General features: G+C 42.2%; 1 protein-coding gene across 1 annotated transcript; it reads right to left on the bottom strand.

The window, feature by feature from the left end:
• Positions 1-3,176: 3,176 nt before the first annotated feature.
• On the bottom strand, positions 3,177-3,611 carry LOC149841889 (uncharacterized). Its single transcript, XM_090000540.1, has one exon. The coding sequence runs from the start codon at positions 3,609-3,611 to the stop codon at positions 3,177-3,179; it is 435 nt and encodes a 144-aa protein (XP_089856666.1).
• Positions 3,612-15,728: the final 12,117 nt, after the last annotated feature.

Below are 15,728 nucleotides of genomic sequence, written 5' to 3'. Positions count from 1 at the left end.
ATTTAACATGTTTTAACAAGTTTATTATGGTTTTTTGCCCGAATATGGATCCAATTACAAAATTATATCTAAAATCCAATAAGTATCTTATTATAGCATAATTATAGAGGGTATATCCGACCATGCTCAAAGATAGGAATATTGTTCATATTTCTTTCTGCACGATAGAAATCAACTAAGAATGGAAAATAACTACTTTCCCAATCAAACGGAGTTGTTATTAACCCCAAACGATTTTCAAAGATTTGCCATAGTACCAACTCCCCCACACCACCCATTCATAAAAACAATAAGACTCAAATATTAGCTATTTCAATGATGGCTCATTGGCAGCTACGCATTCTCATCCTGCTATTTTCAACCATACATCCTCAAAAAGTGACTCTTACAGTATCCCACAATTCATTGCAATGTCATTCACAACATTTTCCTACCACCAACACAGAATTAAAATTATATTTTTAACCCTATCATATGACAAAGATAAAGTATCAAATCTGTCCACTAAACTCAAAGGCAGACATATCTGAAGCTTCAATTTTTCTGCAGAGGTCATAGATATCCACGTGTTCAGGAATTGGAAGCTTCGTGCAGACTATTGTTGTAAAAAGGGTGGACTTTCTACATCCATTCAACCCAAGCAAGCCATAGCCCCTCAAAACAAAACAGAGTCGTACATGTGTTTTATGGGGCCTGAGGCGGAGGGAAAAAATGGGCTCCCTAATAATAGTAGGAGTTCGGGGGTAGCGCTTCCAATTTTTTTTTAAAGAATCAAAATAACAATAAAATTTGCATTCACATTAAACAAATATAATATTCCAAATACTTATATTATATTAAATAAAAATGTATAAAATATTTATATAAACTACCTAAACAATACTCGTCTGATTGTTTTAGAGACAAAAATAGTTATCAAATCAGTTTAATCAAGTTGTTCAACATTAATTAACAGAGATTAACTAATACAAATATTTATATTATTTTTAGAATTAACTAGCAATAACATTAATTAACAGAAATTAACTAACAATAATTAATAGTAATGACGAATCCAAAAAAAGAAACAAATGAAGATTTTGGGAGATACCTGAGTCGATCTAGCAACCTCTGCTGCCACTACTCTGGTGAGAAATCGAGCAAGAGAGAAGTTCTAAATTTCAGATCAAATCCAGGCGGCACCGTCGCACCGGAAGCCGAAACTCCGATGTCAATTTTGATCGGATGAGCTCTGAATCGGTGTGGAGTTGGTCGAATCTGAATTAGATTGAAGAAGAAGAGAGGCTAGCGTAGGAGAATTAGATTGAAGAAGAGAGGCCAGTGCAAGGGTTTTAGATTGAAGAAGACGAGAGAGAGCAGGGGTTTTAGATTGAAGAAGACAAGGGGGCGCATGGGTTTTTAATGTTTAATCGGATCCGGGTCGGATTCTTTACCCGAACCTTTTCTAAACAAATGGGGAGCTCGAGCCTTAAAAATGGGCCTCTAAATTTTTTTTGGGGCACAGGGGTCCTGAGGCCCAAGCCTCATTGGCCTCTTTGCAGGCCCTGCTCTGAAACAAAATGACAGAAGAATCTTCATCAAAAGAACCTCCAGGGTTGATGAAAGAGAATTGAAAAAACCAATCACATGATTCTAACCAAAACAAAACTCAACCAGAACACAAATTTTTCAATTGAAATGAACACAAAAAATTCCAATTAAGCAGAGCATAAGAAAATTAACTACATAGTATCTCCTATGAGTACATCTGCCAAATGAAAAAAAAAATCTAGAAGAGAAACCCCCAAAACAAAACCAACAATGCTTATTCACCAAGTGCTCTACCCACACAAAGAAAAACCCTCAAACATAGGGAAAATTACCTAAAACACTCAAATACAAAAAAGAAGCACTCACAGAAGAGGAGGAGCATGGGAACCATTGGGATTTCTCGTTCTCCTCACTTCGGAGTTTCTCTCTCTTTTTACGCTTGAGTAGCCAAGCTCCAACTCGTTGAAAAGACGATCGGCCATGCTCCGCTGCGATGAAGAGAGAGAGAGAGAGAGGGGTTGGGAAGCCGGACTCCATCGATCGAGCTCCACCTTGGTGAAGAGAGGGTTGGGCAGGCTCTAGACGTAGAGGGAGGGGCTGAGGGGGCATCGATGAGGCAGTGGAGTCGTCGTGGCCAGACGAGGAGGAGGAGCCACCCGTTGTGCTGCTGAAGGGACGTCCACTCTTGGCATCGGAGGTAGTGGTGCCGCCACCCGCTACTCCGACGAAGCCCTTGCATAGAGAGAGACACAATCATTTTCGTCCCTTCCGTTCTTGTTCTTTTTGTAACAAGGGGGAGGTGGGTCGAAAATTACATACGATTATGAATGCGGCGGACGTGCATAACGCTGTCCGTCGAGTCCAACGTTTGTCTGATTTCGCTGTTCCTAGCGGGATTTCTGTCTGACTCCCACTGGGAACACGACGCATCAAACATGCCCTAAGGAAACTCTAATTCCCATCTAAAAAAATAAGATCCAATGGCTGATTCATGCTGAATCTAAGGTTAGATTTGATTAAAAAAAAAACTCGCATCTAAGATTTAGATTTAAGATTTAAGACGGGTATAAAGATGGGTGGTGACTTAGGGGATGAGTGGAACCGAGCCGGTGGTTTTTGATAGACGAAAACCAGCAATTTGTCAATTTCAAATAACAGCGTGTTCTGTTTTGCAATTTTTTGCGAAAAATGCTTGATAATTCAACGATTTTGAGAATAAAATTGCTACTCCTTTTTCCTTTTTTTTAAAAGGCAAGCTGGGGTTAGGCAAACCCATCTCTTAAGCCCCACAGATTAGAACCTGGGCCTTCAGCTTGGTACAGGACCCTGCTTACCACCACATGGGATACCACCTCGGTAAAATTGATACTCCTTTCATCACTGCATAAAACCACTATTTCGTTTGACGATTTTTGTCAAAAGCCCACCAAAGCCACTGAGTGGGGGGTGATGGAAAGACGTTCGTTGCACTGGATGGCCGGGAAGAGAGAGAAAGTGATTAATATATTAACAACTAAGCAATAAATAAATAAACAAAAATCATTTTGGCCTCATTAACCAAATAATATTTACATAAATCTCTCTTTGTACAGTTGTAAGACAGAAGAGCAAAAAAAAAAAAAAACATTATTGAAGAAAGGACACCTTCAGAACGCCTCGTCTATGGTGCCCAGTATGGGCTTGAACACCCCGGCCCCAATCTTACCCTCCGGAACCTCGTCGTCTCCAGCCGGCCAAGTCGCCGGGGCCTTCCAATCGCACCTACCGAGCGCCGAGCTCGCCCTCACGGCGAGCTCGCACATATCGGAGAGCGAGAGTCGGTAAGGGAGTCGGGAGAGCGAGAGGAGGAAGTAAATGTGGCCCGGCTGCAGCAGCTCGCGGGCGCGCAGACTCACTGCCCGCGAGTCGACGCGCATGGTCTCGGCGCAGCAGAGGAAGCACCCCGGGTGACTCGACACGACGTGGCCGGCCGTGGTTGGCTGCCTGTACTCTCGCATGCCTCCTTCGTCGTCGATCACGATCGCCGCCGGTGGCCACCCGGCGAGCGCATGGCCTTGGCCGCTTGGAACGCAGTTTCCCATCGAGAGAGTGCGAGGTCGGTCTGGTCGATCTGAGTCTGGTGGGTTCGTTCGTGCCTTGGGTGCTCTCTTGGCTTCCTTTATATAGAGGACATGATGGCATCGCACGTGCTGCTTGCTCATACATTTTTAACAAAAAAAAAGTTTGGTTCGTGTTGCTTTCTCCCCTTTTAACCGCGCATCATGTGAATTTTAAGCTGTCTGACCAAATTGCCCTAATACCTCGGTGGCTTGAAGACTCGGGTGATTCGGTTCGAGTTGGCTGTCTTTAACTTTTTCACATTCTCTTTTTCCATTCGATTCGACTGTTTGGAATCAATTGAATCGTTTCGGTTCGAAAGGGTAATTTAGACCATTCCGTGTGGGGTTCACGTTTGGGTTGCCGCGCGGCCCTCACACCCCCGTGAGAACACATATTTTGAGTCTCGGTCCCTTCGTGGAAGGCTCCCAACTCCACCCGATGGACACCGTGTTCCCTGCCCTCTTGTCAACCTGTCACGTCGACAAACCTGAGGGATTCGCTCCTTAAAAATTTCAGGGAACAGACCAGGATGCTCCCTGTCCAATCCAATATGGTCACACGATTGGATCTGGGTCTGAGATCAATATCAAAGTAAGCAAGTATAATAATTTGGGTCCTCCTTAGTAGGGATAGCAGTGGATCGGGGTGGGGCAGGGTACAAGGTCTCTACTCTCGCACCATCTCAAAATCCGAACCTTCGTCGCCGCCTCCATCCCCGTGCGGGTTTGGATTTTAACCTCCATCCCTGTTTCATGTGCTCCGTCCTTGGTCCACTGGGGATGAGGCGGGGCCAAGCTCTGTTTCCCCTTGGTCCATTGTTCAGACTCGATACTATACTAAAAAATCGGGGTCAGGTCTGGTTTCACCTGAGTCCCAACCAAACCTGACCCGTTGGCACCCCTAATTAGCATGACAGACGTTTTATTTTCGAATCCACGTCCAAAATGAATGTGGTAGATTCAAGTGGATATTAGACCAGATCCATGGATCATGTACACTTTTTTTTTTGGAGGAAGAAAAAAGTAGAAAGCTTTTTGGTGGATACGGTTGACTAGTCACGGGCACGTCTGACCGACTCGTTTGACCTTTGTGCTTTCCATAACGTCCCTATCGGGTGAGTGCGGTAGGGCTCTTAGTCAAAAGCTCTCATGAATCATGTGATGCAACCCCATCGCGCAGGCCGTGACTCGCTTCTGTTCGGGGCCGAGGCATCTCTAGAGAATGTGTTCCACGGGGGTAGGGGTGTCAACCGGACTGGTTTATCCGGACCCGACCCAAACCAAACCTTATCGGGTTCGGTTGTGATGATAAATATATAAGAAGACCCGATTAATACCCCGGTCTGGACTCAAAGCTTCTATTAATACATGGACCTGAGTATAATTTGTAAAATTTTATACCAGACCCCGACTCAACCCGAGTTCCTATTAAGAACCACAATTTTTAAATGTAAAAATGATAAAAAAAATATAGTTTTACAAGGTATGATTCAGGTTTGGTTCATGTAGTTCTTATTGGATCTGGGTATGATTTTTTTTATAATGGACCTGATTAGACTTGAGTTTGAACCCGATACTATATCAAAAATCTGATCCAAGTCGAGTTGTTTGAACCAAACCCGACCCCTTGTCACCCCTATACGGTGCTGAGCATAGTGACAGAAGTTTTTATCAGCAATTTCTCATGTTTCAAAAACTCATGAGAAATTGAAAAAAAATCATAAATTTTGCATTTTTTGGCAAAATCTCGGCAATAAAAAATAAATTTAAAAATATAAAAATGATTTTTTATAAGAAAATATTAATAAAATTTATTAATATCGTGTTTAAATAGCAATAAATAGCCGTTTAAAACATAAATATCACGTTTAAATCCTGGTATTTATGTCTTTTCATAAATCTCGCGATATTTTGAAAATCTCCCGAGAAATTGTAGTTTTAAACTTTCAGGCAATTTCTCACGATATTTTCGCAAGATTTTCATAAATCTTGGGATATTTGTCACTATGGTGGTGAGTTTGGAGTCCAATAGCCTCGCATTAACTTGGGCCTTTATACCGATGACACCCTTAAACCAGTTATTTTGAAATTCCATGTGCTAGATGATTGCCACTCGGGATGTAAACGGTTGGAATTCGAGTAAGATACCAGCTTAGACTTGTAGCTTGTCGAGAAGATTGGATCTTAAACTTGGCCCACATAATTTAGATGATACTTTTTGTATTTTTACATTAAAATTATAATTATTAACCAAAGACTTGGGTCAGCTGGGGATCAGATATCCAACAGAAATCATAGCACAAACTTGACTGAGACGTGTTGGGGCTGACACAAATAACATTATGAAAATGTTCATGTTATATGCCAAAAACGATGTGTTTTTCAAAATGTCTTATAATTTTTGAAATTCGCCTGATGTCTAAATTTTGTAAATTTCTGACTGTAAAATAATCTTTTTATCCTTTTGCACAAGCTAATTTTCTCCATATATGTAAACTTCTTTTCAAATATCCAAATATGCAAAATTCCTTCTACACATGTAAATTTTTTCCTAAATATGTGTATTTCTTTTCAAATATGAGAATATATGAATTTTCTACTAAAGGCTTTAGCGATACTTTTGAAGAGTCACTAAAGACTTTAATAATATTTTTTAAGAACGTCAAAGGCTTTAGTGGTGTTTTTGAAGCATGGCTAAAAAGTTTTTTTTTTACTTTTACGATACATTTGCAAATACCAAGCAAGAGGCCTTTTGTCTGTGACAATCAGAATTACAGTACGACATTTGCAATCATGAGTTGCATACAACAACAACAACAAACAACAACTACGCCTTCATCCCAAAACAATTGGGGTCGGTGATATGAACCAAAAAAGAAAATCATTCTGGGTCTTCCACATGAATCCTTCTCCTCCAATCATTTCTATCCAATGCCATGTCCTCGGTGAGGTTCAAAGCATTCATATCCTTTCCTATCACCTCCATCCATGTCTTCCTAGGCCTACCCCGACCTCTTTTAACTAATATATTTTTCCATTTCTCCATCCTTCTAACTGGAGCATCATTAGGCCTTCGCCGAATATGTCCAAACCACCGTAAATGATTCTCTCTCATCTTATTTTCAATGGGTGCAACGCCTACTTTCTTATGTATCTCCTCGTTCCGAATTTTATCTTTTATTGTATTTTCACACATCCATCTCAGCATACGCATCTCAGCTACACTCATTTTTTGAATATGATGTCTCTTGGCAGCCCAACATTCCGTACCATATAGTAAAGCGGGCCTAATAGTCATCCTATAAAACTTTCCCTTCAACCGCAATGGTATTCTACGATCGCACAACACTCCAGTTGCACTTTTTCATTTCATCCACCCAACCTTTATCCTATGATTTACATCTCCATCAATTTCTCCATACTTTTGAATGATAGATCCCAAATATTTGAAACAATCATCCACCGGTATTTCTTGCTCACCAAGCTTCACTCCGCAATCATGAGTTGCATATGTCCCAAAAAATGTGTGAACTTTTTTTACTAAAATTGCATAAGCGGCACGGGAGGACATGAGCAAATGTATGAGGACATTCGCATGTGAAGATCAGAACATTTACAAATATGAAAGTATTTAGTTAAAAAACATGTAAATATTTTGGAGAGGTTTGCAACTCATGGTTGTGAATGTCCCTAAAATGTGTGAGTATAATTTTAGTACGATCACATAAGGGGTACATGAAGGATGACATTTACAAATATTTGAAAAAAAAATCACATATTTAAGAAAAAAATCACATATTTAGATATTTGCAAAAAAGTTTACATACATGAAAGAAATTTGTTTGTCTAAAAGGGTAAAATATCCTTTTTACTGACAAAAAGTCCAGAATTTGGTCACTAAGCCAATTTTAAAAATTATAAAACATTTCAAAAAATGCATCGTTTTTGTCGTACAGTATAATCATTTTTTGAATAATATTTTGGTTACCATTTTAAGTTCAGGTACTTGAGATAAGTTAAATCCATCCACAGCAACCCATAAGCCCAGTGGGCATTCCACCTAATTGCTATAAGGTCAGGCTCGGATAAGATCAAATCCAGATCAAATATCAATTGTAATCCTTAGAACGTGACACAAAAATGATTTGGATTTTGGACTTTTGACAAGCTCCTGCTCAGTAATGCTATGCTCAAACAATTTATTCTTTGATGATTAATTTAATTATTTATTGGGAGAGAGAGAGAGAGACCCCTACCCAAAAAGGTGGGCATAGCATTTCTTAGTTTTCCAACAATTGAGTACTTCACGTAGTAGACCATGTAGATTTGACTCACCTAGGGTGTTCGTACGTCTCTCTTTCTTTATATATATAATCACTAAATAAAAAAATTAGAAATATGAGCATTTGTAACACTTTTTTTGCAAATGCAACCATGTGGATTTTTTTGTTTAAACCATGGATGTTTAAACAAATGATAGAATGCAGCTTTTTTTAACTTTATATATAAAAACCTACCTACATATTAGAATAGGATGATCAAAAACTCCATTATTATAAAATCAATCATGTAGACACATATGTACTGTTAGATTTAAAGAAAACAAACAAAACCCTTTTGAAAGCCCGATTAACAAGACGATTAGCTAGAAAACTGGTAGCAGCTACCACCTTATTGATATTATAGATAAGCACTAAGCTACTAAGGATTTCTCAAGATTAACAAATTAGAGTATCTCACGAAAATGCTAAAAGGCTGAGTTGTCATTTGAATTTTCTAATGCACAAAATGTGTATTTTATACTATGGATTAAGATAAAAGATTATATAGAGAAATATGAAAGAGAGTTAGTTATGACGAAGCAAAAGATATTTATAATACTCTCTCACCAGACATCAATCCAGCTGGACCTGTTACCTTATAAGGAGGAGTTCAAGCTACATCTCCAGAAAAAAAATACAAAAAAACTCAATTAAATGTTTAGAAGAAAACACCATTTTGTTCAGTACGATTCTAACAGCTATGTTTGTTATATACATTTCCTATACTGAAGCATGCAATAAGTATACGTTCCTACTATTTTAAAGCCTACTGCTTATACAATAGATCTGCCACCCTGTGGTCCTGTGTGCTGGAGTGCTACTGGTTCAGAAAATGTCTTGAGCTGTTTGGCGATCTCCGACCCAACATAGCAATAGCAATATTCTCTTTTTTATTGTTTTTGATGTCTGATTTGTGCTGCAAGAGACAAGCCCTAGCAATGACAAACATATCAATTAGGTGACACCTAACATATTGGGTATAATATACTGTATAATATACTAGCATCAAACAAGTGGTTGTTTCCAATGTTGTCAGTATCGGCCTGTATCAGTGATACGTATCGTATTGATACGGTACGAACCTGAATCGACTATTTTAATAATTTTAACGTGTCACGTTCTGATTGACACAAATTTTTTTTTTAGAAAATTCGGAACGATTCACTTGAGAATCGTTGGCCAAACGATTCAGGGCTGATACCGATACTGACAACATTGGCTATTTCTTCAAGGTCGAAGCTAGGTGTACTCGTCAGGGCATAGGGGGACTTCAAGGGTTTTACCAATTGGAGGTCAGCCAATGTGTGGTGGGTGATGGAGAGTTTTTTTTTCTTGAATTATTTAAAAAAAACAAGTATCTATTTTGAAACCTCACAACCGAGAAGCTGGGTCCATGATGGCTCAACCCTGAATGGTAAATTGAGTTCAGTCAAGGACATGCGGCACATTTTTTTTAGCCAAGCCAAGGGTAAACCTGGTCCTTGTTGGCCGTGGCTAGGATGGGTGTTAACCCAGCTGGCTCTAGTCCAGTCCTGATCTACATATTAGATCCGAGTTATAGTGTATCCCCCTGAAATTACTTTCAGCTTGGGCTTTGCATCAAAGAATGCACACCTTGGTTGTCGAACACATCTTTAGACCTTTAAGTCGAGCACAATTGCGAGAGTCTAGACAGGATAGCTCCCTAATCCTCCATCAACAACGGTTATCCTGTTGTGTTGCCAATGTTTGCAATTGGCTAGAGAAATTCATTTAGCATGTTTTCAGCTCGTGCTCTCTCTCTATATAATTATTAGAATATGAGAACTGAAAATATAAGAACTAATGTGTGAACCACTATTTTTATGGATTTTTTGTTCTTTTCTCTTGAATCTAACCATACAGATGTAATCTGCATGCTTGATTTTATAAGAACTCATTCTTGAATCACCCAATTTTGATGTACAAAAGGAGATTTTTTAAAAACTTTAAAATGAATGACTTTTAATTTTCATAAACATTCAAGCATTCAAAAATCACTTTTTTCATAAAAAATATACGATCCAATGGTTGATTATTAGAAAATTCACCATGCCAAGCATTCAAAAATCGCATTTTTTTTATTGCACCCCTGCATGTTGTATCCTCTCCCCCTAAATCGCCCTCCTTCCCTCTCCCCCTCCCCTCGCCCTCAGCTTATCTCCATGTCTTCCTCGCCATGTTTCTTTTGGGGTATCGGTCCCAACCACCCTTTGCATGTCAACCAGTGGACCCTTCTCTCTATTCAGGATACTTTAAATGATTGGGGCGCTGCATTTGCCCTCCGACGATGAGGTTTTGATGTTGCCCTTATGTTCTGGCTATCGTTCAAGTTCTTCTCCTCTCTTTCGGTCGTGTTTTCCTCCTGTGTGGCTTCCGGTTCGCTCATTTTTCTTAATATCTGGAATTTCATCCGCGTTGTTAGGAAGAAGCCTCTTCATAGTTGCTCGACGGGGATGATGCTTCATGCACCATTTTTCTTTTGGGTCTCCACTTGATGGGGCGATGACCGGGGTTGGTAGGATGTTAAGCCCTTCTGGCAACTTTTTTTCTCCAGATTTCGTTCTCGCGCTCAGCTGCACCACGCGAAGCCTGGGGACTAGTGGTGCACCGAGTGCTTCTCCCTTAACTTTCGAAAGTGCATTGTCTGTTATCGTTGTGCCTCCTCTTTTCTCTCTCGGCGGCATCCAATCTGGAAGAGTAAGCGTGCCCCAGCACCCCCCCCCCTCTAATCGCTCTCTATGGTCGAGGCCGATATCTTGTCAGGCTAGTGGGCGATCTCAGATGCCCCGGTGCCACGCCTCCTTCTCTCCTTGGGTGCAGGTTGGCAAACTGCATGAGCCCAAATAATCTTTTCTGGCTTTCAAAATCGGATCTATCTGGGTTTCGATCCGCCAGTTGCTTGCATTGCCCACGTCGTTCACCGAAAAAGCCTTCGCACCGTTAGTGGCAGCACCATCTCTGTCATCTCCTATTTTCGATGGCCACTCCAGCTTGCTCAGTGGTCCACTCATTTCTCGCTCCTCTCTGCCGCCATCATCGTCTTTGATAGGTACTCCCAAGGACATTGGAAATCCTCCTTCTGATGATAATTGCTCTTCTGGCAAGCTGTGTTTCATCCTTTTGTTTCTCCAAGCTCTCGGTTTGCAAGAGTTCTCTGAGTCTTTCTCTCCAGGCACTCCTATCTGAGGTGCTTTGATGACTTATGGTGATGTTGGTGCTCTTCTCGAGAACCCTTTACTTTGGAATCCGCCCTCCTTCCTTTTCTCACGCAGGTGGCTCCTCGGTTCTCGATCCTTTTAGTCGCCAAGAGCCTCTTTGGTTGGCGCTATCGAGGCTTTTGGGAATCCGACCTATGATGATGGCACTCCTGCTCAGCAGTCTGCCGCCATCTCGTTTCCCCATGCTCACATTTTCAATATCTCTCTTGTCAAGACCGTTGTGCCATTTTCAGCATGCGCCTCCACCCATGCTCCCATTTTGCATGGTTTTATGATGACTCCTGGAGACATGTGTGACTCTCGTAAGCATCAGTTTTTTGGAAACTCGCACTACATTCTTATCCCATGCAGGCATTTTGATGGCCTAGTGATTCACGTTATGGTTTTCAATGCCCTATCCTATCGAGCTATCAACTGCTTGGTGATTCGCATGCAGGGTTCTTTCATCATATCTCCCACAGACTCCATGTGTCGTCACCCTTCCTCGCATCTCGTGGTCGGCCACGGTTCATCTTGGGAGTCGGTTACCTTTACCTCTGGAGACTCATCTTTTACGGGTGCTCTTCCTTCAGTAGGGCAAAGCCTTCTCTTTTCTCTACTAGGTATCGAAGTTGATGAAGTTGCTCAGCTTATCGATGTTTCTCTTTCCTCGCAACAACTACTTTATATCTCAAGCGTCATGCTCGCATCTGTTGACACGGTCTCTGACCTTCTCCCTTCCTCTGTGGCACCCCAATCTAGGGTCGTTCTTGAGACGCTAACTCCATCCTCATTCCCTTACCTGGTGTTGGGGCGGTGTCCTCTCTGAGGCACCGTTGTTCTGCCTACCGAGGGCATCGTTGCAACCCGCACCCCTCAGCCTCCCTTGCTGGTAATTCTCCTTGGCGTTCAGCCAGAGCTCGCACCCCTCAGAGTTTTGCTGACTTTCAGCTATGAAGGCTCTATGATGGAATATCAGAGGACTGAATTGTCCCACCAAGCGTCTGTTCCTAGCAAACTGGATTTGCCAGAAAAAAGCAGATCGCATTGTCCTATGCAAAACAAAAATGGAAGCAGTCTCTCACTGTAAGACCCGCAATTTTTCAAAAAATATCTGAATAAAATTCATGAGGCATTTACCGGTAAAAATAGCATCTTTCTCAGAATGCGAAACGAATCAATTCCTGCGAGCCAGTTATACTTAGGATATTCGTTGAATCGCGAATATATGCTCAAACACTCTGGAAGCCATAACTTCCTACCTAAACGAAATCAAAGGATTCCTGCGAGCCAACTTTCTTAGTTGCATCAATATGAAGAGAATGGCGTACTTAGAATTTTTCGGAAAAAAATCGCCGGAAACCCGAAATTCTTGCGGGACCCACGAAAATATTGGTGGGACCCACAGAAATATTTCTCAGAAAATATCTGGTGGGACCCACAAAATATCCCATGGAAATATCTAGGTGGGCCTCACACCAAGGAACCTCTTGGAATTAAAAAGAAGCCAAGGGGGTAAAAGGGGCATGGAAAAACCCAAGAGGAAGTGGGCTTGGGCTATAAATAGCCCTCCCCACTCTCTCTCTTCTCATAATTTCGACCCCCCCTCTCTCTCTCTTGCCTTCTCTCTCTCTCCTAAACCTTCCCTAGTGAGTCCAAGTGAGTCTGAGCCCACCTGACCTGTCCTGAACCCACCTGACCTGGTTTGAGCCTGCCTGACCTGGTCTGAGCCTGCCTGACCTGGTCCTAACCTACCTGACCTGGGTCTGAACCCACTTGACCTGGTCCAAACCTAGTTGACTTGGCTTGAACCTAGTTGGGTTTAAAGTCAAAGTCAAAGTCCTTTTTGGTCCAGATTCCGGTTTGGATTTCTGAACCCAGACTTAGCCTACTTGAGCTGAGTTCGAACCTGCTGAACCCAGTTGACTTGGATTGAACCCTGTTTGGTTCAAACCACTTAGGTTGAGTAGCTTGACCTACTCTGCCTCTTTCTCAACTAAGTCAGCTTCATCTGACTTAGTCTGACCTCTCGAAGAAAGGCTCGAAGCCAAAGAAGCAACCCGGAGCTGTTTCTTCCATGATTTGAAGTAAGTTCGCTTCGTTGATCCATCTCTCTCAAGTATTTGATTGTTTGTATATAGAATATACTTTCTGAAGTAGTATCTCGCTTTAGTTCTTGATTGAGCCCTTTTTGGACACTTCGGTGTTCACCCGCTCGTCTCGGAACTATCGTCGGATATATCTATGTTCAAATATGCAGTATATGCGTTTTTAAAATGGTATCTCGCCCTAGTTCTTGGTTGAGCCCTTCAGAACACTTCGGTGTTCACCCGCTCGCCTCGTAACTATCGTTGGATACGGATCTAGGTGTATATCTGCTGATTCTGCCGACGCGTCTTATATCGCACAGGCTATGTAATTTACCTTTGTCGTCGCGTCGTATGATGCCAAGGCTCCCTGTTTTCTGCACTTCCGATTACTGCACTTCCGATTATGCATTTACTTATGCCGTCGCGTCGAACGATGCCAAGGCTCCTGCTTTCTGCAATGTATTTACTTATGTCGTCGCGTCGAACGATGCCAAGGCTCCTGTTTTGTTATATATGTAGAATATTTCGTTCAGTTACACACCCTGAATAATAGTATATGCATTTCCTTTACGCCGCCGCTATATAAAGCACAGGCTTCTGCTTATATTACATATATGGCGCGTAAGTGAGCGTTCAAATGGAGATCAAATCGCCAATGCGATTCCCTTACCGCTCCTCGTTCAAGATTCTGCTTAACGAATGAAGCCCCTATTGGAAAGGCTTCACTTTTTGGCAAAATGCTCTTTACGTAAAGACTAAGTCAATTACGTATGGCCTGGCTATGGCCCAGGGTTCCTGCAACCTTGATGGATGCAAAGTACGCACAACGGTGCGCATCCATTTCCCCGAATTAAGCGTGGCGATTTCCTACCAAAGAGGGGAGATGCCGCTGAAATGGATAAAAGAAATGCACGCTTTCTCCGTAAAAGATAGGAAGTGCTGCTGAAATTCCTGAAAGAGCTAAGAATGGCTCAGAAAGAACATAGCAGAAGTGCTACCCAGTTATGGAACGCCTTCTACGATGTAGAAAGGTTCGTCGCACCACTGCCAGTAGAGCAGAGACGGTGTTGACAGAATGGTTGGCAGAAGAGCTGCCAAAACTAGTTAAGTGGCACAATGATGTCCTTTGTTGGAACGATGTCAGAATGACTCGTCTCCCTGGCACCTGCAAGGGCACCATACTTGTAAGAGCCGTTGCGCCAAAGTAGTGGTAGCACCTTGACGAGGTCCTGAGCTCGTTGCGTAAAAATACGCCGAGTAGCCGATCCATAGAAATCGAGTCATGTGCATGCTCATTGAGAATTATCAGACAACCAGACTCGTAAGGGCCGCTGAGCCGGAGTGTGTTGTTTCCACCGAAAGAGGTGAAGTGCTCGTCAAGGCCGAAGTGCCGAGAGCAGAGTTAAGCATGCATATGAATAAAACCTTTGTTCCATGGTGAAAACCGTGTGGTTGATTGGGGTCGGGTACATACTTCTCAAAGGCTGCCCTATAGGCATGCAATGTTCGTCAAGTAATTGTAAGACCGGCAGGCCCCTTTCAGAATTTCTCACCGAGGAAGACGGTGATGGCGCAGCCTTGAGTGACATATATTTCACCCGAACCTGATAGAGTTCATTGATGACCTTCGTCACTCAGAGGTATGGAAGTCGTGGTTATCCTTAAATATCTAAGGATTGAACCCAACTACTGCAGTTGCAGAATGCATTCGGATACCTAGTAAAGATCTCTTCCGGTATGCTATACCGTCCTACTAGGGGGATGGGGTCAACAGGCCTCTGGGGTATCTAAAATACATAGAATAATCAACCCCCAGATCGTCGCGTTGTCGCCCAGATATGAGTCCCCTAAGCCCAGGGGGAGGTGCAATTATCGAAACAAAGCATTAGCTTAGGTACAGCGCTACTTTGAATGTATGAGTTGATGACGTTGTTGAGTCAGTCCAGCATAACCTTTGTGAAGGTGTCATGGTCGGTATACTACTGTACCGATTGGGAAAGAACCCCATTGATATCCGTACGACTAAGTGAAGCTCGGAGAGCTGTCCTTAGATTTGTAGGATACGGATGTGCCAAGCATAAAGACTTGAGCTAGACATCCATTCGTGACTCTGAGGAAGTCAAGGCTAAGTCGTAGAGACTTAAGCGGTTATTCTAACTCACAGCCCTGAAGAGGCTTATGCGAAGTCATGAAGACTTGCGTGGATGTTCAACTCATAGCCCTGATAAGGCCTTTGTGATATACGCTAAGTCATGGAGGCTTGAGCGTCGTATTACAAACTGCGACCCTGAGTGGTGTATGCATTTACTTGAGTTGAATAGATAGGTGTTTGCCTACTTACCAGACCATCAGTAGTTCTGACCCCGTTTAATGAGGATTTCAGGTGTTGGACCTGCGTGGCGATATGCGGAGCAAGGCGGCATCGAGTTCCAGGGTTTCTCTAGACAGAGTTATACTGCTTTCTTTTAT

Source organism: Nuphar pumila, chromosome 3 (assembly GCF_984573655.1).
Source record: "Nuphar pumila chromosome 3, dmNupPumi1.hap1.1, whole genome shotgun sequence".
Taxonomy (NCBI): Eukaryota; Viridiplantae; Streptophyta; class Magnoliopsida; order Nymphaeales; family Nymphaeaceae; genus Nuphar; species Nuphar pumila.
The sequence above is the reverse complement of the archived record's forward strand: the minus strand, read 5'-3'. Positions and strand labels throughout refer to the sequence as shown.